Source organism: Pipistrellus hanaki (assembly GCF_964339955.1).
Source record: "Pipistrellus hanaki genome assembly, chromosome: 15".
In the NCBI taxonomy this organism is placed as follows: domain Eukaryota; kingdom Metazoa; phylum Chordata; class Mammalia; order Chiroptera; family Vespertilionidae; genus Pipistrellus; species Pipistrellus hanaki.
In genome coordinates, this window is record NC_140517.1 from 22,531,330 (window position 1) to 22,558,536 (window position 27,207).

Genomic DNA, 27,207 nt, shown 5'->3' on the forward strand with positions numbered 1-27,207 from the left:
TAAAGGCCTTTGGTTAAGTCTTTTATATCTTTGAACCTCAGGGAAATAGGCATAATGGTTCCACCTGCCAGTTGTTGAATGTATTCAGTGAGGTAAGTTACAATGTGCCTACACAATGCCTAATACATAATAACTAGTCAGTAAATGGCAGTATTTCTTTTTTCATATATTTTTAATTTTTAAAAATTCTTTATCGATTGAAGTATTACATATGTCTCCTTCCCCCCTCCTATTGACCTATTCCCAGCTACTCCCACCCCCCAGCACATACCCTCACCCACCTAGCCTCTGTGTCCATTAGTTATGCTTATATTCATGCATACAAGTCCTTTGGACAGTATTTTGGCAGACTCAGTGGGTCCAGGACCAGGATGCCAAGTAAATCTTAGGAGCAGAAAGATGAGAAGGAAATAGGTTGTGTGCCTTGGGACTTGAGTCTGGAACACAAGCTTCAATCTCTTCAAAAGAATAATTCTTAGGATCCTTCATCTGGACATGGAATTCAAACACAAAGCATCACACCTTTGTATGAAACCAGTAGAGGCCCCCAGCTGTCTGCGCAGCAGATCTGACCTTCTTACCATGACCTACTAGACTGTCCACACTTGGGCCAGGTCCACTGCTTAAGTCTCACCTAGCACTGCCCTCCCTTAGCTCTGGTTTCAGCCAAAGGAATGCATCCAGTTTCTGCAATGCTTTGCCTTGTGAAAATGTCTCCTCTTAGCACATAATTTTGCCCCAGAGTTATGAAAATGTGAGAGACAACAACTTCAGAGGCATGTGATTCTTTATAAAGTGGTTGCTATTTCCCCTTCTCATTTATCACCTGATGCAAAGACAGAAACTAGGAGAGGAGAGGGAGGGGATGGAAGACATACTGGTTCTCTGGCCAAGTCTTGCCTATTTGAATTTGGTTCATTTAGATCCCCTGATGGGTGGCAAGACAGGTCTAAGGTGCTTTCTGCTGGTGTCTAGTGTGAAGAGAGCAGGATTGTTCCTCTCAAATCTCACTGCTTTCTGGGAGTGGCCAGCTCTAAGCCTTCCACTGGGTGTGGTGGGAGTGAGCAGTGGCAGCCAAAGCATGGGGTGTGGTCTCAGCTGTAGGACGCCAGTCTGTGCCCTTTACTTCAAGGGCCTTTACCCATTGAGTCTCAGCTCTGGGCACTTTGCCTGGATGTGTGACATAAATGGTTCCTGTGAACAAACCTTGTGACTCGGAGATCTGTGTGAAGGTTTATTGGAGAAGGTCTTGGCAGCCATACCTGTCAGGAAGGGAGGGCAGCAGGATGGGCAGAGGAGGAGGTTGACTGGGGTAATTGACTGCAGTTACAGCAGAGGTCTCAGCCATGCAGGACAGCAGGACTCTGGATGCCCCATGAGTGCGGCCCCACCTTTCCACACCCCTTCTCAGTCACTGGGTGTCAGCTGCATTCCTTTCTGCTTCATGATCTTCATCAACTATGAAATAGCGCCGGAGTCCATAGAAAATGCTGTGGAAACAAACTGTGATTCCCTTTAGTGAAATGTTCAGAGAGGGAAAATGTGTGCAGACAGAAAGTAGGTTCGTGGTTGCCTGCAGCTGGGGCTTAGAACTGGAAAGAAACTGCATATCAGCCTGAGGTCTCTTGGGATGATGCAAATGGTCTGAAATTCGTTTCTGGTAAAGATTGCATAATTCTGTAAGTTTCTATTGTGATACACACTTAAGATAGGTGATCTTAATGTTACTTAAATTATACCTAAATATGCATTAAAATATTGTGGGCAGTAAAGAGGACAGAGGGACTTAGACAGGAAAGGTAGACCCCAACTCTCCTTTCTTTGCCAAAAACAAATGGTCAGATTTGCATTGCAGGAGAGGACCTAGGTGCCCTCTGAAGTCAGGGCTGGGGGGAAAAAAAACAAAAAAACAACAAGTAAGCATGGCCTCATTTTTGCCTTAAGGCTCTTCTCCACACAGCAGCCAGCATGATATAAAATTTTTATTTTTAAGTGAGTTCATGTCATTTCTGAGCTTAAAACCCTCCCATGATATCTCCTGCCCAGTGAATGCCAGAGTTCTCTTTGTGGCCTTCACAGTTGGCTGGCCAGCATCTGAATTCCTTTTCTGGGCCTCTGGCCTGTCCGCCCCCTCTCCCCTTCCCTAGACTCAGCCCTTGAGCTGTCTTCCTGCAGCTCACACATGCCAGGCTAAGATTCTGCTGTGTGGGAGTCCCTCCTCCCCCCACACACATGGCTCCCAGCTCCTTCATCCTCTAAGCACCCCACCCCACCCCTGCAGGGGGCCCTTTTCCTAGCTTCTTGTCCATCTGTTAGCTTATACACCTCTGGACACACCCAGCCCCTCCTTGTTTGTTTGTTCTTCTGGGCCATGTGCTGCTCTCTGTGTTCACTGTCCTCTCCTTCTAGAATGTGAGCTCCATGCGGGCAGGGGATGTGTCTGTCTTGTGCACACTGTCCCAAATGCCTAGATTTACTCCAGGGCAGGGAGGAAGGGGTCTGCAGATAGTTTTTGAAGAAACAAAAGGATGGATGGATGGATATTAACTCATTCTTTCATTCTTTCTGCCTTCCTCCTTCCCTTGGGTCCCACCCTTTCCTCCCAACCTCCACCCCTCCCCTGACCCTCACAGTTACAAGGGTCTCCCCTTTATTTCTGATGTGCTCTTTGGGACTGTGATATGATGCTCCCCAGGCATTATTAATCTTGCTTTAATGCACTGCCAACTTCTCCAGAAATTGAGAAACAGGAAGGAAAGCAAATGAGATTGTAAACCCAGATACCCTATGACAGGAAGATGAAGTCCCCCGGAGCCTACTGGAGACAATGCTGTTTGTGTGAGGGAGACAATTCTCTTGTAATAAAATCCAGCAGAGTGAGTCTCCCTGAGGACACAGTTCTGCCCACTTGACTTGTGCAAGATTGGATGAGGCTGCTGAGGCTGTTCCAGGTTCAAAGCCGCTGATGGATCACTGTCCAGTGATTGCAGGGTGTAGGGAGTGAGGCCAGGGCCAGTTACTCACTCTTCATGAATACCGTGTGTGCGTGTGTGAGTGTGAGTGTGTGTGTGTGTGTGTGTGTGTGTGTGTGTGTTTGTGTGTGTGTGTGTGTGTGTACATTAGCTGTGCATGAGTGTTTGTGTTTGATGAGAGAAAGTTTTGATGTCAGTGTGCTTGCATCAGGTGATCTGGAAATCTTTAGATATAGCTGCATGTCTCGGTGTGTCTCTAAGGTCTAGCCTTGACCACCCACAGTGGAATTACTTACTCTTAAAAGGCACTGAGTGGCTCATCTTCATTTCTTCACTCCTGCTATTCTGATATTAATAAGACCCATCCTTCTCTTTTGTGCTGTTCTTTGGAGAGCACAGACCTCTTCCATGCGCAATTTCTCATTTCATTCTGGTAACCAAAAGCAAGTGACCCTCCTTTACCTATGAGAGATCTCCCCCTCCCCCAAACCTCTGAATGTCCTCCCCAAGGAAAGCCGATCCCATCCTCCTTTCAGGGGCAACTGTGAGGCTGACCCACTCCCTCCCCAACTCCTTCAGGCATCCATCTCCATTCCATGATTTCATTCTCCCTGCGCTAGCTACCGCTTTCTTCCTCTGCCCCTCCTCCTCAAGCCCACCACACTGCCTGGTCCCCCTTCACTGGCAAACCTCTTCCCTATTATTTCCTTTCTTTCTGAACCAAAGTCCTCACTTCCCATTGGTTCCTCTGACTTCCAACCTTACACACTCTTAATGTTGCTCTTCCCAAAATTGTCAATTATGTTTTCAGCATCAAGCCCAAAGCCTCTTTAGAGTACTCAGCTTGGAAAGGATGTCTGCATTGTGTGGCATGGCCGTGAACTCCTTCCTTTTAGAAATCCTCATATCTTATTTTTTTGTGTTTTCTCTTTTTGGCCAACTAACCTTTCTGTGACCTTTGTTGGCCTTTAAAAACCCATTGAATGGTTGCCTTCCTTCCTTTTCCATCTTCACATAACCTGGGTGGTGTCAGCTTTTGGTCACATTTAGCTTCTCTTGTACATAGATGACTGTGACATTTTTCTCCCTGATTCACCCTCCCTTCTAACTGCACTCTTTGTTCTCCCTCTAGAAATCTCTGTTGAATGTGCAATGACACCACAAAGTCAGCAAGTCTATACCACTTTGAATCTATGCCCAAAATTGCCCCTTTCCCCCTTTTTTGGCCACTGTCTTGGTATTGGCAACATCAGAAGGCAGGAGGTCCTAACACAGCCTCTCCTTTACCCTTAAGATGTGTTTTTTTCCCCCTCACTCTACCTCATCTCCATCTATAAATGTCTCTTGAATTGCTCACAGTTTTGTTGTTTTTTTTTTAAAATATATTTTATTGATTTTGTACAGAGAGGAAGGGAGAGAGATAGAGAGTTAGAAACATCGATGAGAGAGAGTCATCAATCAGCTGCCTCTTGCACACCCCCTACTGGGGATGTGCCCACAACCAAGGTGCATGCCCTTGACTGGAATCGAACCCGGGACCCTTCAGTCCCCAAGCCGACGCTCTATCCATTGAGCCAAACCAGTCTCTGCTAATTGCTCACAGTTTTTTTTTTATTCCCCCTGCTCTGTCTTATCTTTCCTTGAGATTATGGCCACAGTCTGGAGTGTTCAGAGGCTTCACGCAATGGCTTGACAGATACAAACACACAGAGATAGTTGAGGATCAACATGGTTACACATACATATACCCAACTATGCGTGTAGTACATTATTGTCACTCAAATCAGATGCCGTGGCTCTTAAATGGTCCCAGTCCCACAGAAGCACATGGGTTAAGAACACACAAAAAAACTCATTAGTACAGATCCAAGAAAAGTGGACATAGCATCAAATATATAGGTATACACTTGTCAACAAATGCATAGTAGTTAGATACAAAGACAGAAATGGAGCCACAGATATAGAAGCACAACCATGGACAAATATTTATTGAGGTCCTGCCATTGTAAGACAGAAAGTTAAGAGCTGGAAGAAAAAGGGTGCTTTGGCCCAGCACCCCCATGGTGGGCTCAGAGAGCTCCATATATTTGCAGTCTCTTCTACAATCGATCACTCTACCTCCCCCTCCCCATTTCAGAGACTATTTCCATTCTGAGACTCTGAGCCTCCTTTTTCTATTCTTAGGCTTGTTAGACCCAAGGGTTGACACAGTTCTGCTTGCTGCCAAGCTTCTGGGATGCTGTGAGAGTGGGAGTGCTTTTCATTATGCCAGATACATTTACACAAATGTTGTCGTAATGCACTAAAACATATATTTGCTCTGTTATAGAGATGAATCACCAATTCTTTACATTTACACGGGATTTTAAATCTTTTCAAAGTGTTTCTCCGGACATTCTCTCATCTGAGCCTCAGGATGCTATTTATTGTAAATGAGTTTTATATATTGCATGTATTTTACATAATTCCTCTTCTTTTCCCCCCTCCTAATAAACCAACAGAATCTTCACAGCTGTTAGATATCAGTGATTTATTAATGTAATCCATTCTGTTTTTAATTGTCTATTCCACACTCTATATGATGTTTTTGGCTTGGATGTGTTGGGTTATATACATATTTTTGGGTTAGTTGATCATTGTTATTGCTTTAACCCTTCCTACTCTTTCTTCCCACCATCATTTACACACTCTAGTTTTCTGTCTTTGCTTGAATATTTGAACCCATTCATTGAGATTTTGAATATTATTTTTCAATGCTCAGTATAGTTTATATAAAATAGTAAAATAGATGGTGTCCAATGTGGCATTCTACATTTTCCTACATGTTTTATTTTATATATTTTATCTGCTAGCTAGGTGAGTTGGAGCAACTAGCATAACCACTCTGTATTTTATATTGGTTAGGGTGGGAAGTTTATGGCAAATATTAGAGCAGACACCTGTCAAGTGCCTGGCCCATTGCTTGACACACACTTAATAAATTGTGACTACTATAGGAGTGTGTGGTGGTGACTATGGCAGTAGTCAAATTATGATAATGTGGTTAGAACATGCCCTTCACAACTGTCTTATAGGAAAGTGCTTGGGAGTATCTCCCTCATGGGTCCTAGTTTAACCTTGACATGTGGTTGAACATTCAGGCTGTTTGCCATTTTTGCCCTTTATAAGTAATGTCTCACTAAACATCTTCTTGCATACAATTTTATTCTTCTTTTCAATTTAACATTTGTATGTATTTCTATGAGTGAAATTCCAGAATGAAGGAATATGTACATTTGTAAGGTTCTCAATAGATAAATAGTGCCAGATTGCTTCTCACCAGAGCACCATCAGTTTACACTTCCAGAAATTCAAGAGAAAGATTATTTATAGAAATTTCCATAGCCTTAGCTGAGCTTGTTTTCTGTTTGACTTTTCTTACACATATTTTTCTTTAAAACCATAATATATGTATATATATATATATATATATATGTACATGTTTGTATATATATGTACATGTGTGTGTGCATATGTTATATATGTGTATATATATACATACTTTTATAGAGCATGTGTCAGTGATGATATTTAAGTATCATTTGCCACATGATTTTGATAAAAACTGGTTGCTCAAAGTTTGAAATGCTTACTTGTGATGATACATAAGATAATTTTAGCTAGCATGTGACATGAAATGAGATTGGTTTATATATTGACAGTGATATTCTATTTCCAGTTCCCTTTCAGTCTTCTGATCAGATCAAGGAAAAAGTCTAAATTTGGTGCCAATAACTTTAAAACCCTATAGTCCTTCTTCATCTCCCTTATAAAAGGAGGGGCTTTTTCCCCCTAGAGTTTCTAGCTCAAATTTAATAACATAATTTGGTCTCCAGTATATTTATTTTATGCTTTCCTATATTTTATAGAAATAAATATTTGTACTTTATTTACAATCTTGATATAAAGGGGGTTTTGCACACATTTGGTTAATTAAAAAGTGCAGTGGTATATGTACAGATATAATAATTTAATAAAAAAAAAATTTTAATGTATGGATGGGGCAGACATCCTGACATTGGTGTTCCAGTGATTAAAGTTTGGGACATACTGCATGGGGAGTGCATCACCACAGATTTTCTATGAGTAATAATAACAACAAGTGGGCTTTGGAAACACATTGACTCCAAGTGTCCATAGTGCTTGACAGTTTGGAACTTTGTGATTGCTCCTTCATCCCTGTTCATTTGGGAGTGTAAGGACCTAGCAGGTGGCCCTGAGGAGAGTCACTTTAATATCCGGTGAGTCCCGTTGGTTCATGACCAGGTGAGAAATCTCCTCACTTGGCAGGTAAAGAACAGAGTGGGAATGCTCAGTACTAAGAGAAGCATAAATCAAGACTGACACTGTGAACAGAATGATTCAGAAAATGGGATTAAATAGCTTAATGATAGTCATTGTGAATCACAATGTCAGGTTTAGTAGAATTCTAAGGATGTACTTGCTAACATTAATGAGGTTTGATGGAATAAAATTAACCATGTCCAAACAGCTGCATGCCTTCACAACAAAGAAACTATATCTCAGCAGGCTGATACATCCTCTCCCTGGGGTCAATTGATTTTACTTTTTATCTTTTAGGATATATTTAAATTCGCAAGAACGTCTCCTGTCCCAAGACAAAAGAGGTCCATTGTGGTATCTCCCATTTTAATTCCAGAGAATCAGAGACAACCTTTCCCAAGAGATGTCGGCAAGGTAAGTCAGACAAAAGACAAATGACAAAAGCTCTCTTTTATTAAGAGATGAGCATACATGAGACAAACTGATGTCTTGGTGACAAGCTGGAATTGGCCTTAATTCCCCTATGATAAAAAGGCAAACTGTTTTTGGAAAAAAAAAATTGTCAAAAGATTAGTGTTTGCAGAAAACAGTAGTAACAGCTCTGAATGTCATGATCTGGAGATCTGTGTGGTACATAACGATGTTGAAGTTGTGTCAGAAGCCTGCCATTGGCTTAGCAACAAACTAGTTGCTTTTATAGATAATTTCAAGGCAGCCATTCAGGTAAGTTCCATTACTGTAGCAGTATAATGATATGTGGTCTTTTAATTTAGATCCTAGTTTTCAAATGTGTTATTCCAGGAGCAGCATTGGATCAGCTTTCTAAAAACTAAGATCAAAGGAACCAGATCAAAGAAACTAAATCATACTAATCAGATTCAAAAAACACTATTGCAAAAATCAAAACCACAACTTTCCCAAGAGGAAACAGTCACTGTGAAATGGACAGAAATACTGGTGCTGCCTGGTCAGCACATTCTTCCCCCATAGAAGCAACAACATGGAGAATCAAATTTTAACTAGTTTGTTGTTTGTTGTTTTTTTTTTTGTGAACTTGAAATTTGAACAATAGTGCTTAGTTGAATGAATCATCTCAGTGAATGTGGCTATTGGACTACTTATTCATTCATTAAATAAGTAAGGAGCACCTTTATATATGCTGGACACCAAGATTGGGGATTGGTAAGCATAGGTTTGAGCAAGAATACATGTCCCTGTTGTGATGGGGCTTGTATTCCAGTGAGAAGACAGACAGTTTAATGAGTAAACATATAAACATGAAGACTGCTGAGGATAACACGTGCTTTGAAATAAGAAGTGGAGTAATGTGAAAAAGCAAAAGGCAGGATCAGGAAGTAGAGGGAGGAAGGAATCTTTATACCTGCTTTACACTGGTAAAGTCTGGTTGGAGTTACTGACATGTGACTGCAAATCGGAAGACTGAGAAAGGAACGATTATGGGAAGATCTTGGTAAACTGCATTCTTGGCAGAGAGAACTACATGTGAAAAGGCCTGGAGATGGGTTAGAATGGGGTATATTTTAGGAGCAAATGCATGGTTGGCTACAATGCAGTGAGTAAAGAAGAGAGTGGTAAGAATTGAAGTCCTGGAGGCCAAGGTGAGAGGTAGGGATTTCACTATGCATGCAGCAAGAAATTCTGAAGGTCTTTGTGTGTGTGTGTGTGTGTGTGTGTGTGTGTGTTTTAAAAGAAACTTCTGGATGGCTTCCCTGTAGGAAATGATTTGTTTGGAGCAGAATTAAGTGGTACTAAAGAGTAGGTACATAGAGATGGGATAAAAATAGGGTTTTATAGTGATCTGGAGAAAATGTGAAGGTGATTTAGATTACTAGAAATCTGCTTCTATTAGAAACTAGAGGCCCAGAGCATGAATTCCCTTGGCCTGGCTGGTGATCGGGGTCAATTGGGGCCATCTTGTCAGGTGTTTTGCTGGGTTTGAGGCTGCTGGCTGCGGGGAGGGCCTGCAAGAGGTTGGCTGGCCACAGGAGGTTTGCTGTGGGAGCACACTGACCATCAAGGGAAAGCTCCTATGTTGAGTGTATGCACCCTGGTGGTCAGTGTGTGTCATAGCTACTGGCCAGTAATCTGATCATAATGGTCACTTAGCCTTTTATAGATATATAGATTAGAAGCATTGATTATTAAGTGTCCTCATAATCACTATATTTGTAATTAATACACCACTGTGCCAGATGTCTTTTATTTTTAAGCAAAACCTTGCCAGGCATATAGGTTATGATGTAGAGGGAAGCTGAGCTGTTCTGAACAGGATAGGGCTATGAGCCCTGGCCCTTTGGACAGCCCTAATTACTCTCATGGCTTTTGTAATTTTCCCTGAAGCCAATAATGGCAATGGCTAAGGGACAAGAGTCCTCAATTCTGCAAGGCGATGCCCCTAAACAATTTCAAAGACACCAGTTGTATTCTTGTTCTCTAAGCCTGGTGTGCATCAGACTCACCTGGTGCAGTTAAAATACAAATGCCAGTCTCCACCCTCAGAGATTGATTTCATTGGCTGAAGGACCAAACATCAGGATGTTTGAAAGATCTCATGTAATGCTGATGTGCAGGCAAGGCTGAGAACCACTAATCTAAACTGGACCTATTTCAGGTATGAAACAGCAGCATTCGCATAACTTGGTCACTTACTAGAAATGCATATGCTTGGGTCCCACCTCAGAACTACTGAGCCAGAAACTCTTGGGATGAGGCCAGTAATCTTTCTGGGCATGCCTTTCAGGTGATTCTGCTGCACTCTCAATTTTATGGAGGTCTGATCTAAAATATGTTTTCCTGTCTACCACTAATATATATATATAATACTTTCAGTATGGGAGTTTCAGTCTCATTAATTAGGTTAAAACAAGCTGCTTGGAAAATTGGTTATTCTGGCATAATTATTATTAGTACACCCTTTCTCTTAAACATGTCTAGATGTGGTCATTAAGTTATGATCATTCTAAAGTTTCCTTCTTTCCCACACATTCATCCCCCTGACTGTATTTGGATAATTTTTATAAGCCTCTTTCCTTGAGACACATAATGGGTCAATAAGTATATGGCTAACTAGAGACATTCTTCTGCATTGTTCCCGCAAATTTTGTTTCCAAGCTGAGGCTTCATCTCTCCTTAGTGCTTTATGTACTGCCCACATGGCCTCTAAACCTGGATTCTCTACAAAGCAACTGTTTTTCTAAATGTGATAGTCTACTAACATTGTAATATGTGAAAGCCTCCCAAAACTCCAGATGGTTTTTACAGAATAACTGCACTGCCTTCCAAAAACTGCTCTTTTTCCCATGATCTTTATGCCTTTGAAGGAACATATTTTTATTTGTGTGTTTTCTTGGCTTTATTCATTCATCTTATTCTTTTCTTTATATCTTTGATCATCATCAACTCTACCAGTAGCTGACAAGCATTGGTCTGCAGAGCTATGAGAGCTTATAGGTGTCTTCAGTGAGTGTTGGGAGGTGGGGAGAAGGGAAAGGAAACCAAAAAGGCACATTATCCCCATCCACCTAAACTGCCTGAGCCAGGGCAGCTTCAAATCAGACTTTAGTATAGAATGCCATTTGAAGAGATTCTATGGTTATTAAAGAATAAAGACACTTGTCTTACTTTGAGTTTCTAGAGACAAGAATTCAAATGCAGGTAGTTTATTTAGAATGTAAAGAGAATACTGGTAAGGGAGTGATGAAGAGAGAGTGGAAAGGGAAGCAGCCACTTGGGAGACCTGTTTATCAAGAAAGCCAACACTGTGAATGATTGGATTGCAATCCCAGGGGGATACACTAGGGAATGGTAGGAAGCACACTGTCAGAGTTATCCATTTCACAGGGAAGGAAGCTGGGATATTTATATGCCAACCCCCAACAGTTTTCAGTTGAGGGCCTGTCCCTCTACCCTGTGCTCTATACAAAGGCGCAACGGCCCTCCAAGGCCTGGGATGGGCTTGCAGGCCTTAGGCTATATGGCAACTAGAAGTCTGGGCTGTGAATTGAAAAGGTGAGGTCCAAGGGGCATGAAAGGGTACTTCTGCTCTATCACTAAACTCAATATAATACTTTTTCTTTGCAGGCTAGGTTTTCTCTTTGTCTTATCCTCTCTCCACCTCATTTCCTGAACTACTATTGTTGTGTCTCATGCCTTTGAAGCCAACTGTACTTCCTTCTCTCCATTAATAAGTACTTGCTGCATCCCAGGAGGGAAAAATCTCTGAAATTCAATCCTGTTCATGTCAACAAGCATACATTCAGCACCTGCTACTTACAAGGCACTGTGCTAGAGGCTGGGCATTTAATGACAAAGGGAAACAGACAGCATCCTTGATTTCATAAGATTACAGAGTACAGAAAATAATTCAAATTCATTATTTTCCCAGTACTGTAAATCATAAGCATTTTCCAACTATTATGTTGAATACTTCATAATAGCAGCTGCATGGGGATAATCTTCCAATTTGCCAAATAGAGTAATGGGACTCAGAGGGATGAAGTAACCTGTCCAAAGTTACATGGTCCCTAAACAGTAGAGAAAGGCTCTGTGACAGCCCTTTGAGATTTCAGTCTGTGTTCTCAGCCAAAATGCTCAGGGCTGCTGAGCACAATCTGAGAATTCTTCTATGCAATGAAATATCCTGGCTGACAATTGTTCTCTTTAAAATAGCATTAAGTTTAATTCTTTCAAACACACCAAAAAAATAATGTGGATGGAGAGATGATGGATCAATGGACTTATGTATGATGAAACAAGTATCATAAATTGTTAATAGTAGAATCTAGGTGATGGGAGAATGTGGAACACTGTAAAATTCTTCCTATTTCCTATGTGTTTAGGAATTTTATAATACAACCAGAAGCCTGGTACATGAAATTCGTGCACAGGAAGGGGGTCCCCTCAACTTGGCCTGCACTCTCTCCAATCTGGGACCCCTCAGAACCTCTGGTTCCTAACCGCTCACCTGCCTGCCACCTGATCCCCCTAACTGCTCTCCCCTGACAGCCTGTTCACCCTAACTTCTCTCCCCTGCCTTCCTGATCACCTCTAACCTCCTCTGCCTTGTCCTGCCAACATGGCATTATTGGGAAGGATGTCTGGAAGGACATCCAGAAGGTCATCTGGAAGATGTTCAGTCTAATTAGCATATTCCCCTTTTATTAGTATAGATGCTACCTTGTCCTAAAAATGCAGGTTGTTCCCAGGTTTTCCTATCATGGAAGGGGAGCCCACAGTAGCACCCTGGGTTCTGACCAGGGCTTATCCGCTTGTGCTCTATCTCAGCAGATGTGATTCCTAGAAGAAGACTCTTGGATATACCTTGAACAATTATATCGATTTGCCAAATCATTCTCCAAAAATGTCGAACCACTTTCACTTTAAACTCCCACGAGCAACCATGCTGTGCCCTCTGACCCACTTTGATGCAAATATCATTGATTTCTCCCTAGAAGCTTTCCTCCTGTCAGTCAAAACTGCTTGGTACTTGAACCAACCTCATTGTTCAGCTGGGGAAATGATTTCCTAAATAGAATTATGGAGGAGGAAAAATAGTTTTCCTCTACCTTTCTGAGTTCTTAGTGAAGGTCCTTGTAATGAAAGACAGATCACCAAGAGAAAAACAAAAGTTCATTAACATGTGTACCTCATGTATATGTGGGAGATCCCAAGGAAAAATGAGTAATTCCCCAAGGTGGCTTAGAATGCATATTTAAATATCTTCTTCCTAGGGAAAGGGAATGGGAGATGTAGGCCTCCTAGAAGAGAGTAAATGATTTTTAGGAAAGATGAATAGGGTTGGAGAGAGAAATAATTTGTAACAAAGTTTGGGTGTGATGTCAATTTCTACTCTCTTGTCCTGTGACAGGAGTCAGACTTCTATGCATGATACTTCTCCAGTCAAGGGGACCTATGACATTTAAGCTCCTTTAGGGGGGTCCAATTTTAGAAAGATCAGGGGACTTCAGTGAAATCCTCTGCATGCATTTGCTGTTTTTCAAGCATCTACAGCTCAAGATCATCAATATAACAATACAGCATACATTGGGGTGCCATGTTCTCTTGACCTTCAGAATAAACCCAACAAAAGCTTGTTTCATCTCTTCGATGACTTGCCACAGTAGCATTATTCCCTGGAAATAGTATTCTGACCATATCTTCCTGGGAGTGGTCATAACATACCCTGTGCTTGTAGAAAGGTGTGGGCCACATCATTAAATAAACCAGGATCCATTTTCTCATCTTGTGGAAAGGGATATAAAGTTATGATAGTTTATTTCCCTTTCCACAGGTTTCTTGCAGGTTTGTGTCTCTGCTGCACCCCCCCAAACAGCCCCAGTGCCTCTACTTCAGGCCTTAGGGCTGCTGGGTGCCAGGCCTGCGGGTTTGTGTCTCCAATCCAGTTCCCTCTCCCCTCCCCTAGCCCAGGTCCACAGTGGTGGGACTTGGGGCTGCTGGGTGCCTGCCTCCTTTTGGGTTTGTGTTTCCCATCCCCCCAGAAGTCCCAGTGCCACTTGGCCTCTATGGGCCTCACCATCTTGGTTGGGTTAATTTGCATACTCACTCCTATTGGCTGGTAGCTTAGCAGAGGTACAGTCAATTTTCATGCTTCTCTTTCATTAGATAGGATGCTAGAAAAATTAAGTTTAGCTAAACATAAAATTGTCATAAACAACACAAGAGTTGGCATCCTGACATAAAAATACATTTTTTTTGTTTTATTTTGTACTTCAATAGGATAAATGGAAACTAAGTCAGTCTCTCTCTCTCTCTCTCTCTCTTTCTCTCTCTCTCTCTCTCTCTCTCTCTCTCTCTCTCTCTCTCTCTCTCTCTCTCTCTCTCATATTTTATTGCAGCCTGAATTCCTTTAAAGCAAGGAGTCCCTTTACTATAGGGTAAAGACATCAAAAGCAAGGTGCTGCAGGGAATTAGCCCTCTGTAGGGGGTTCCCAGTTAAGGGTTGTGCCACCTAGAATGGTATATTCACAAAACGGCTATGCAGACAGCTCTAGGGATTTGACCCAGTCTTTACTGATGCATAATTCATCTACCTGACAAATAAATTGGTTGGTAAGTAGCTAAATTACTAGGATTCCACCATCTCTGTCAGTGTTTCTAAAAAGAAGGTAAAATGCCAGTCATGAACATTCTTCTACAAACATGATTTTCTTCCTGTTTTTGAATACCAGTCAGCAGGGAGGATCCTGAGAGTGTGTAGTTCCCAGCACATGCTTTTTTATTCCCCCTTCAAAGTGTGACTATTTCAAAATTTGGGCCATAAATAATTTCTCAGTTTTACCAACTTTCACTGATAAATATTTGATTGCATCTTTAGAGAATTTTGAGTTCTTGGACCCAATTGATTGAGAGCAGGGGACTTTAAATCTGTGAGGAAGCAAGAAGGTCTTGGGAGACGTATTTTATTCTGTTTTATATTAAGTTTGAAAGACAAGTCATTTATGAAATGCTTATTAGAGATTCTACTTTCATCACAAACCCTTTTCATCAAAACCAATGAAAGTACATTTTACTGAAAATCCTTTTTTTATATCCCCTATAAATTGGTAGAATGGGCCTTTAGAAAGAGATCTTTAACCCAGAATGGGAGAAATATGTAATTGGCCCATGTGCTCTTTGTAAAGAATCAACATAGATCATTAGACTAAGTCATAAAAACCACTCAACCAGGATGTGGCTTTGAGTGTGTCATGAATGTCAGTCATACTTGAGGGTGATCTATGGCAGTTGCTAAATACTCCTCAGAGTTCAGGATAGATGCTTATTAGAGGCCTCCCCCGTCCAAGCACTGTGTATCTCTCACTTATGCAAATAGGTGCTGAGGAGCCTCATGTAGTAAAATTAAACTTGTTTTACTCTACACACTAGACATTTGCATCACTTTGAGAACCCCTAGGTGCCAAGCTGCATCCCAGAAGCTGGACCATAAACCTGGCACTGATCCCCAGCACTGCACCATGTCACCCTCCCTCCTACAGAAATGCAGGCGAGGCATCCCTTGCTCCATCCTATTGCCTGATCTATTTCACGGAACCACCATCATCCCTCTACCTCTTTTAAAATCCATTGCTTCACAGCTCTTATCCAAACCTAACTGCAGGCCTTTTTTCTTCTCAGAAATTTACATCTGTTGAACTTTCCCCCTTTTAAAACAACTAGCAATTTTATTCAATAACTAAAACTTGCCATTGGCTACTGTAGGGAAGAGAAATTTGAATATAGAGCATCTATGGTGTCCAGAAGCTCAGTGCTCCAAAATTCATAGTGAGGTTGAATAGCAGAACTTGTCTCTACATTCAGCAACCCTATGGTTTTGGACTCTTCCCTTCTCACTTCCCGGGGATGCTCTGTTTACAGTCGGAGGCTGCACTGTCCAATGGGACATGTGCACCATTGCAGAGTTCTGTATACACTCTCAACATGGTGGCCACTAACTGCATGTGGTTGCTGAGCATTCAAAATGTGGCTAGTGCAATTGAGAAACTGGGTTTTCAAGTTTAATTTAAATTTAAGCTTAAAAATTACTATTTGACCCAACTATTGGAACAACTTGGCACATGAATCTACCTTTTCAACCATAAATTTTAATCAAAATACAGATTAAATATTTTTGCTGAAAATATACTGTCCAAATTGAGGTGCAAGTGTGATTAATATACACTAAGGATTTCAAAGACTTAGTAAACATGCACAAATATAGAAAATATCTCATTAATAATTCATATATTGATGTCATGTTGAAATAAAAATACATTGTATATGTTATTATGAATAAAATTAATCTCATGTTTATTTTTACTTTTTTATATGTGGCTATCAGAAAATTAAAAATTATATGTTTGGCATTATGTTTATATTGGGCAGTGCTGAGCTAAAGCTTTATATATATATATATATATATATATATATATATATATATATAGTCTCCACTATGGAATTTTTATTTGATCTTCTTTATATATGTTTATATTTCTTTGGTGACATGACACATTTTGAGCAACAACTTAATTTCTTTTATATTTTTCTTATCTTCCCATTATAATTCATCAAGTGTAGTGATTCAGTACAGTGAATAACACACAGTAGGGATCAAGCATTCTTTGACTTGAATTCTAGCCAGGCCTATGCCTTGTTGGATAAGGCATTCACTGGTTACTGATTAATTGAAGTCATCACAGCCTGATTTGTTGTTAAAATGAAATTAACAGACCATTATATGATCAGTCTGGATATTTCCTATAAATTTTAATTTTCCACAATGGTAGTGGGGCTACCAGATGAATTGCTTGGCAGTCAACCATTATGATGTCAGGTCATAGAAACATCCTTAGAAGATTATGATAAATTTTATGTTGACAGATTTTGTTTGTGTGTATGTGTGTGGAGAGAGAGAGAGAGAGAGAGAGAGAGAGAGAGAGAGAGAGAGAGAGAATCCTATATTTCAGGATTTACTCATATATACAATGATACTTAAATCCATTTAAATTTAAAAAATAAAAACTTTTATTTTTATTCACAACTAAACAGAAGTGATTCTAACTTATTTTTACTAATTCTAATAAAAGCTTATACTCATCATTAACAACTCTTCTACTCTTTTCACACAGCTTAATAAGGATAAAACATAATTGAGTTGTTTTGGTTCTTTACCAAATACGTATATATGCAAAAATGACCTCCATTATATACATCTAGCAAATAAAGGCATCTGAGCCTATGTAAGAAGCAACATTTTTATCCCTGAGTTTATCAGCCTTGCAGTTATCAATTTGAAAGTTTCCCAAGGCTTTATTACTAAATTTATATTTAATTATTTGTGAACATTAAAGGATCTGCCATTGCAGCTTGAATTAGCATTCTAGAAGTAGGAGAGTTGAAGAATTTTTAAATTCAACTAAACCTTCCACATCTAATGAGTGTCAGGATCTTAGCCAAGCATGGCTACCCTTGGTGTTATGTTCAGTTCTTACAACAGCCCTATAAAGTACTCCACCCATTTTTCAGATGGGAAGCTAAAACTGAGAAAAATTAAGTAACCTGCCAAAGAGAGTGGCAATACTGACATAAAACCTAGGACTCTTCACTTCCAAACCAACGATCCCTACACAATAACATAAGTGAATGTTTAGTGTCCATGGGTCTTTGCTGTTTGCATAGTGTGGTCACTTGAATTTGAATGGTACACACATTACTATATTCTCATTGTACTATTCAGAAAACTGAGGCTAGAGCACCATGCAAGATGGTCTACTTGTGATACAAATTGAGTTGTGTAAGTTGAGTTCTTTCTGCCATATACCAGGGCTCCAAATTGATTTCAAAATAGCACATGGCATGAATTAAGGAATAGGCTTCCTTGGGGGTGGGGGAGAAGAGAGGAAGGATACACATAAGCCAGGGGTCAGCTAAAAATGAGAAGTGTGCTCCCCATTCCCCATCAGGCCTGGGCAGACAGTGGAAGACATCACACAGGTTTGCCAGGAGAGGCACTCTGCTCCCTGGTTCTTCCTTCTTCGTGGTCGGCTCAAGTACAACCTTGCCAGTTGGACAGTCAAACCCTGGAGAGTCTTGCAGCCTCAGTGCTAGTACCCAAATTAGCTGGGGTAGTCTGAGTTTCTAGATGCTCAAAGCAATGCCTTGGGCAAGAGTATGCTGGGAAACTGGCTCTTAGGGGTGAGTAGAGCCATGATTTGGTGTTTATCACATTTTTTGGTATACATACTCCCGCAGTGACCAATGGTAAGCTACTGGTTTGAATAATTAATAAACATTTAACAATTGGTAGTAGGACCTGGCTTCTGCACACCACTAACCTTGGGGTCCATGGAATGTGATGCTGTATGGGGTTGGGGATGCACTGACTCCACGGGGAGCTATGCTTGAATGGAACCTCCAACATGGAGAACTGGCTCACCAACCACCCATCCACCGCAGGTTTTAGCTAATTTCATGTCCAGGTTGAGCCCCAGGGATCATTTTTAAAAATATATATTTTATTGACTTTTTTACAGAGAGGAAGGGAGAGAGATAGAGAGCTAGAAACATCAATGGGGGAGAAACATCAACCAGTTGCCTCCTGCACACCCCCTACCGGGGATGTGCCTGCAACAAAGGTACATGCCCTTGACCAGAATTGAACCTTTCAGTCTGCAGGCTGATGCTCTATCCACTGAGCCAAACCGGTTTCAGCCCCAGGGATCATTTTTTGACAACTCTGTCCCTTACATCACATTAAGTAACTGGTCACACAGCCAAGTGCAAACTAGAAGCAGACTTTGCCCCTTTGCTCTTTCAGCTCTGCCACACCTGTTCTCTTTTGCACAAAAATCACGTGAGTGGTTCTATGGAGACTTGTTGTTGCCTTTCCCAACCCCCATCTTTCCCCATAGGTCTCTGTCCCCCAAGTCCTCTGTGACTTGTTTCCTGAGCCCATTTCTTCTATGGCTCACTTCTTCTACCTCTGTGGCTTCCTAAATAATCTCTCTCTTGTCATTTGACTCTTGGCTCTGAATCTTCTTAGCCAGAATTGAGGTAGCTGAACTGAAGTTAACACCTGGTGCCATTTTTCTGCCACTAACGGAAGGATGCTATGGACTGAGACAACCAGCACAGGAAAAAACGTGGGCTGCATGCTAGGAACGTGGGCACACAGGACATGAGTCTGACTTCACTACTGTCATGTTCAACATTGGAATGGAATGAATCATTTTCTGCTTCTTGTCAGTTCACCCATTTGTACTACCAACTACTGTATGTCTAATGGAAGGAGAGAAGCACACGGCGGGAGGAATCCTCCTGGGGTAAACATTTGTTATGCAATCAAACTAAATGTCCACTGGATTTCAGCTTAAAGTAGAATCTAGGCTAGTTGCCACTGATGCATCACCTCCCAAATTTCTGCTAAAATATCAGTGAAGACACAGAAAAGGCAAAAATATACATTATCTCTAGAAACTAAAACATTGAAAGAGCCAATTGCCAGTTTCTGAGAACATTGACTAAATGCAGTACCAAAGGAGTACTACAATATATATATATATATATATATATATATATATATATATATATATATATATATATATATATATATATATATTTGGCCTAACAATGCTAAATCCCGGGAAACTCAGAAAAACTTTCCCCTGGAAAAATGTGTGAAAATGCTTTATTCCTTCCTGCCCTGTTGAGCTGTGAATCAGCATCAGAGTTTGTAATCACCTGTTTATTGTGTGTGTACCTATGATTATTTTGTAGCATCCAAAATACTGAACCAGATGCCCCTTTGCACCTTATTCCATAAGCTTTCAGATGGTAATCCCAGAAAACAAAGAGAGACAGAGGCAGAGGTGTGCTCTGTTATGCATGAGTTTTCACATGAACCTGGACTTGAATAGTAGTCTTCCCACTATTGCTGCTGCTGCTGAATAATCAGGGATTTGGCATGTGGGGAAAGAGGCTAATCTTATTGTGAGCATTAGATATTCCCAACTGGGTGAGTAAAACAGGATGAAAAAGAAATCCCTTGAGCCAGTCTCCTGAGGCTGACAAATTCAGTGCCAATTGTCCCAATTCTACCTGGAAAATGATGAAGGGAGAGATAAAATTTTCTGTGAATTGTGGAGAAATGAGGTTAACCTCAAAAACATTTATTTGATGTGCACAGTTTTGCATTGAGTCAAGGCTGGGGGTCATGTCTTAGTTTAACAAATAGACCACGTGTTGAGAAGCAGAAAAAGGCTCTCTTCACAGACAAGGAAAGCCACTGCCTTGCAGCATCCTACATTTTTCATGTGTGGCTCTGCTGACAGCCTTGTTCAAAGGGAGCCACAAGGAACAAAAGTGAAAGCAGAAAAGTCGAGCTTTGGTATAATTAAGAGGCATCAGGCCCTAACCGGTTTGGCTCAATGGATAGAGTGTTGGCCTGCAGACTCATGGGTCCCAGGTTCATTCCAGTCAAGGGCATGTACCTTGGTTTTGGGTACATCCCCGGTAGGGGGTATGCAGGAGGCAGCTGATGGATGTTTCTCTCTCATCGATATTTCTAACTCTCTATTACTCTCCCTTCCTCTCTGTAAAAAATCAATAATATATATATATATATATATATATTTTTTTTTTTTAAGAGGTATCATAAGTGCTCATTTTTTCTCAGCAAGGAGGCCACAGCTGACTCTCAGTAAGGGAAGTGGGGGTACAGAGCTCAAAGAACTATGGAAGTGGGTTGGTTCTTTTGTGGTCATCTTCCAGTCCTGGCTTTGAAGAATGTAAGGTTTGAGGCACAGGAAACTGACCACCAAGGAGTTTTAAAGTAAAGTTTATTCCCCAGTAATGAGAGGGACTCAATACAGAGGTAGAGAAATCAGAATTGAAGGATTTGGGAGGGCATATGGACCCAGCCGGGCTGCCACCTGGACATGGAGGATCAGCAGCACGTGGCTGGTCTGGGGGTCTTTTTAAGGGGAGGCACAGGAGAGGGTTGGACCCAGGGCAAAACAGGAAGGGGTGGGCTCCAGGACACTTTGGCAGGCGCTGATTGATGGTTCAATGACTTGGAGATGTCTCTGTGACAGATGCCAGTAATGTCATAACTCTGCCAGTTGGGAGGAGGGAGAACCTTATAAAGAAGACTGAGGCAAAAACTGGGTTGAGAAAGAAACAAGCCACTTAACAGTTTTCGGAATAGAGGAAGGAAGGAAGGAAGGAAGGAAGGAAGGAAGGAAGGAAGGAAGGAAGGAAGGAAGGAAGGAAGGAAGGAAGGAAGGAAGGAAAGAAGGAGCATACCTTTATTTCCTTTTCTAGATTGGAACTAGCCCTGGCTTCTAGATATGTCATAGGAGAGAGACTTCCCTTGGGGCTGGGTTGCTGGGAACAATGCCTCCCAGCATCTGGGCTTGGCCTGTCTCTCTGCAGCAGTAAGTGGGGAGATCTTAGGCACAATGACACTCTTTGTTGTAAGTTTCAATGTTTCCATTGATGGCTGCTTTATTGGAAATGTTGGTGTTTCTTATTGCATTGTGTGATTTGAATCAGGAGATAAAGAGCCTCAATTTAGGCCAGTTATGTAGGCAAACACTCTAGGCTGAAAAATTGAATCTCATTTATCAAGCAAGTACTACTGGGCAGGACATCCAATCTCAGGAAGGCAAAGGCCAGTAGATGGGTAGATGAGCACTATGATGGTGAGCTGTGGGAATGAGGAGAAGTTGAGAAGATGGGTAAGTAATTCCCAAGAGGATTATTGCCTGAATGGTGGGTTTCAGGAGGCAGGGTGAAGGTAGGAAGGGAAAAAAAGAATTCTCCAGGCAGCAGGAAGAGTATATGATCTAATGTCCAGAGGCCAGAGAAAGGATGGCATGTCTAGAGAAATGAGAACTGAGAATAATTGAATATGACTGTGATGAAAAGAGAACTTATCACAAATAAAATTAGAAAATAACCAAGAGCTAGAGGAAAAATAACTGTAAAAACTACTTTGGAGAGTTTACCCTTCATTATACAGGTGACAGAGGGTTATAAACCAGGGAATGACATCACCAGAATTTTAGGAAGATTCTTATTACAGTGGCTGAAGACTAAGAAAATCAGGAACAGGGGAAACCCACATGGAAGTTGTGACAACAGTTCAAGTTGCCAATGAAGGACATATGGGACTGGAGGAAGACAGAGTCAAGAGCTATGGTCCAGTAGAAAGGGTAGCATCTGTGGCTGAGTGTACTAGTATGTGTGCATGGTGGGAAGGGAAGGAAATAGAGGAAGGTCCCTCTTAGTTGGGGACATTGTACCTTTCTAGGATGCTAAAGAAAGTCATCTGAACTGAAGGTTTAGCTGTGGCTCAGTAAATCTTTTGTGAAACAAAAGCTGTTATTTTATCCTTATCTCCAAAGTTTTCTCTTACGGTAGCTCTTCTTTGAAATATGAGTGAACTCCTCTCAGAGGAGACAGGCCTACCTCTACGTTAGGTAAATGTACTTACAAATGATGTGGAGAGCCATTTTTCTAGGGCAGTGGTCGGCAAACTCATTAGTCAACAGAGCCAAATATGAACAGTGCAATGATTGAAATTTCTTTTGAGGGCCAAATTTTTTAAACTTAAACTTCTTCTAACGCCACTTCTTCAAAATAGACTCGCCCAGGCTGTGGTATTTTGTGGAAGAGGCACACTCAAGGGGCCAAAGAGCCGCATGTGGCTCTTGAGCCACAGTTTGCTGACCACGGTTCTAGAGAATGGATTAATTTTGCAGCAGCATCAGGCTTGTGGAAACCCAAGAGTTTCAAATGTCCCTTAATCATGTCTTACCAGGTCTGAATCTAAATCTGCCTGATTCATGCCCAGGGATTTTAGTTCATCTTTCCATGATGGTGATTTATTTATTTATTTCTTCTTCTAGCTCAGAAATGCGTAACAGTTGTGTTCACTGTTGGCCTGCTCACCTCAAATTCATACTAAATACATTTCTTCTTAGTAATTTCTTATTTTTTATTGAATTTATTGGGGTGACATTGATTAATAAAATTACATGTTTCAAGTGTACAACTATAACACATTATCTGTACATTATATTGTGTATTCTCTACTCCAAGTCAAGTCTCCTTCCATCATCATTTATCTCCCCTTTATCCTTTTTCTACCTCCACTACCCCCTTTCTTTCTGATAATCACCTTAGTGTTATCTGTGACTTTGAGGTGTGTTTTTTTTTTTAATTCCTTCACCTTTTTCACTTAGCCCCCTAAACCCTTTTCCTCTAACAGCTATTAGTCTATTTTCTGTATCTATGAGACTGTTTTATTTTTCGTGTTTATTAGATTCCACAAATAAGTGGAATTATATGGATTTCATCTTTTCTGGCTTATTAGCATAATACTCTCCAGGTACATTCATACTGTCACAAAGGAAAAGATTTCATTCTTTTTTATAGCCCATTAGTATTCCTTGTATAAATATACCACAGCATTTTTATCTACTCATCTACTGATGGGCACTTAAGCTGCTTCCAGATCTTGGCTATTGTAAATAGCACTGTAATGAACATGGAGGTTTCTTCATATATAGTACCAGAATTGGAATTGCTGGTACATAAGGCAGTTCCATTTTTTATTTTTTGAAGTATCTCCATGTTGCTTTCCATAGTGGCTGGACCCGTCTGTACCAACAGTGCCCGGGGATTCTTTTTTTTAAATCTTGGTCAACACTTGTTTGTTGACTTATTAATCGAAAACATTCTGACAGGGGTGAGGTAATATCTCATTGTGGTTTTAATTTGCATTTCTCTGATGAATAGTTAGGTCAAGGGAGATATTTTCATGTCTGTTGGCCATCTGTATGTCCTCTTTAGAGAAGTGTCTATTCAGATCTTTTGCCCATTATTTTAATTGGATTTTTTGGTGTTTTTTGGTGTTGACTTGTGTAAGCTCTTTTTAAATTTTGAATATTAACTCTTTACCAGAAGTATCATTGGTGATATGTTCTCCCATTCAGTTGGCTTTCTTTTCATTTTATTGATGGTTTCCGTGGCTGCAAAAACTTTTTAGTTTGATGTAGTTCCATTTGTTTATTCTTTTCTTTTGTCCTTCTTGCCCGAGGAGACATATCAGAAAAAAAATATTGCTCTGAGAAATGTCTGAGATTTTACTGCCTATGTTTTCTTCTAGGATTTTTATGGTTTCATGTCTTACATTTAAGCCTTTAATCCATTTTGAGTTTATTCTTGTGTATGGTTAAGAAGGTGGTAATTTGTTCTTTGAATGTGATGTTTGGCTCTGCATTAGTATACACAATTCACAGGCTCTGTGTTGCTCAATTTTTAGTTCATTTATTTGACAACTTGAAATTCTTCACAAGTGGTGCTTTTATTTTGTTATTTGTATCTAGAAATCATTGTTAACATGCTGTGGAATAAAACTGTCCTTTTCTTTTTAATAAGTTTTCTCTCTTATAAGAATGATAGATGTTCATTGTAAGAACTTTAAAGGAAAACACATATTTAACAATAACAATGTAAGAATCTCCCCAAGTCCCCCACTTGAGATAACCATTGTTGGCATACCGAGGCAATGCTTCTCAGCCTTTAAAATGCATACAAATCTGTGAAAACACAGACTCCTGGCCTCATCCCCAGAGATTTGGATACCATGAGTCGAGTGGAGCCTAGGGGTTTTCAGCATCCTGTGCTGCTACTTTGCATTGCTATGGCCTACATTTGTGAAGCTCTATCCTAAACATGCCATGCCCACACATGACCATTTGGTACTCACCAATGTTGCAGAAACATCTTTCATGTCCTCCAATGCCCTTCTTTAGTGTGTTAATGTATCATATGCTGTGCCATTTGTACATCCATTATTGAGTTCCAAGTATTCTTTTAAAAAAATATATTTTATTGATTTTTTACAGAGAGGAAGAGAGGGATAGAGAGCCAGAAATATAGATGAGAGAGAAACATCGACCAGGTGCCTTCCAAATATCCCCTACTGGGAATGTGCCCTTAATCAGGGTATATATATATATGCCCTTGACTGAAATAGAACCCAGGACCCTTCAGTCTGCAGGCCGACGCTCTATCCACTGAGCCAAACCAGTTAGGGTGAGGAGTTCTTTTTTTTTTTTTTTTAATATATTTTATTGATTTTGTACAGAGAGGAAGGGAGAGAGATAGAGAGCTAGAAACATCAATGAGAGAGAGTCATCGATCAGTTGCCTCTTGCACACCCCCTACTGGGGATATGCCCACAACCAAGGTACATGCCCTTGACCGGAATCGAACCCGGGTCCCTTCAGTCCCCAAGCCGACACTCTATCCATTGAGCTAAACCAGTCCCAGCTAGGGTGAGGAGTTCTTAATGTAGGGTCTATAGGCCCTGAAGGGGTCCATGGGTAGAAGGGTCCATGACACAAAAATGTTTAAAAACCTTTTATAATATCCCCAATGGCTGGCATTTAGTATTTCTTCTTACATCACTTCCAACAGTTGTAAATCTTATCGCCATGGCCATCCAACATTTATAAATTTTTGCATAGATATATATGTAAATAGGTATAATGATAGACTGTTACCTTTAATGAAACGTCAAACCACATACAAGCCATCAAGAGCTGGTTTAACAGCACATTTCAAGAACTCGGCAAGCTGATTGGCTCCTACCTGGGAGAGGCTGACATCCACTGTGTCTTTGTTCTGATGAGTTTTTGTCCATTTCCACTTCATCATTGCTTCCCTTGGCACCACCAGCTTCCTCACCCCACCCATCTCCATGTCCCCCTAGATCTAAAACATTTTTTTTTCTCATTATGCTATGCAGTATCTGGGGCAATATATCCTCAGCCCTGTTGAGGGTAAGAAATACAGATAATTGGATACACATCCATACATTCTTGGGAATATAGAGGAGTGTAACTGAAGTCTTCTAGTTTCTCCTATTGTCACTCCATCGTTCTCACTCTCCTTCTCATTATTAAACACTACCTCATTTGTCTCCTCTTCATCACTCAGAATTGCCTTCTACTAGAGGACACTGGACTCAGTGCTATGTATACCCCATCACTAATTCTTCCAAGAGCCATGCAAAGCAGATGTTTTCATGGCCCTTACAGAGGCAAAAACTGAGTGATTGGTAGACTTCTCTGATGCCTAAGAGTGATAAATTTATAAATCTCATTATTAAAATATAATACATAGGCACAAGAGTGAAAAATCATAAATATGCACTTCATTGATTTATTTATAGACAAAATACACCCATGAAGACAGAACCCAGATACCAGCTGGAACATGACCAGCCAGAGTCCCCTTCATGTCGCCTTTCAGGCACTAACTCCACATTCTCCACATGAAACCAACCCTGACCTCTGTCATCATGAGTTGGTTTCACTCTTTGGAATATAATATAAATGGGATCATAAAACACTTTTTGTGTTTGGCTTTTTGCTTAGCGTTATGTTGGTGAGATCAATCTATGGTGTTGTTAGACACTGTTGGAGAATCACAGTATTCCATTTTCTGAATATACCATGCTGTATCCTTTATACTATTAAGGGGAATATGAATAATTTCCAGTTAGGAGCCATTGCAAATAGTACTGCAACAATATTCTTTGCATGACTTTGAGTGTACAAATACACATTTCAGGTGGGTGTATAATATCTAATTGTGGGATTAACAGATCAGTTTTATTAAATTCTGCTAAACAGTTGCCAAATTGGGTTGTATAGAAGCCAAATGATTTGTCCAGAGTCAAAAGGTGGGAAAAATCCTCATCTTCTGCTCTTCATTCTGTTACTCTTCCACCATACCAGGTCTTCTGAGCCTCCAGAATCCTGAGACTGGCTGCCTCTGCCAGGGGATTTCCCAGATACTTAGGAGGCTCAATTTAGTGTCAGGTTTCTGCAATCTCTAGGATCATTTCTAAGACCTGTCTTATTCCTTATCTTTTTGTTGCTCTTAACTATATTTGTAGAGGGTTCTTCGACCTTAAGAGCTCAGTTAAGCCCTAGCTGGCTTGGCTCAGTGGATAGAGCATCAGTCTGTGGGCTGAAGGGACCCAGGTTCGATTCTGGCTGAGGGCACATGCCTAGGTTGTGGTCTTTGTCTCCAATAGGGGATGTGCAGGAGACAGCCAATCAATGATTCTCATCATTGATGTTTCTATCTCTTGCTCCTTCCCCCTTCCTCTCTAAAATCAATAAAGAAATATATTTTAAAACATTTAAAAAGAGCTTAGTTAATAACCTCATTTGCCCTCCCAGGGTCAGAACACACCATAGTACCAACCAGCCTTTGGGCAGGGAAGAGCTGGCTGAAGAACTCGGGGAAGTGGGAATTTATTAATGAAAGGGTCCCACTGTGACCTCCGGGTTTGTTTCAGGGACATGACTTATGT

The 27,207-nt window shown here is 40.8% G+C and overlaps 1 protein-coding gene across 2 annotated transcripts in view; it reads left to right on the top strand.

Annotated features, from left to right (window-relative positions):
- Positions 1–27,207, top strand: part of CDH13 (cadherin 13) — a 998,364-nt gene that overhangs the window by 426,158 nt on the left and 544,999 nt on the right. For both annotated transcript variants that reach the window (XM_084905563.1, XM_084905564.1), the window contains exon 4: positions 7,593–7,709. In XM_084905563.1, coding sequence (XP_084761689.1) covers positions 7,593–7,709 — 117 coding nt within the window. The remainder of the gene's footprint in view (positions 1–7,592; positions 7,710–27,207) is intronic.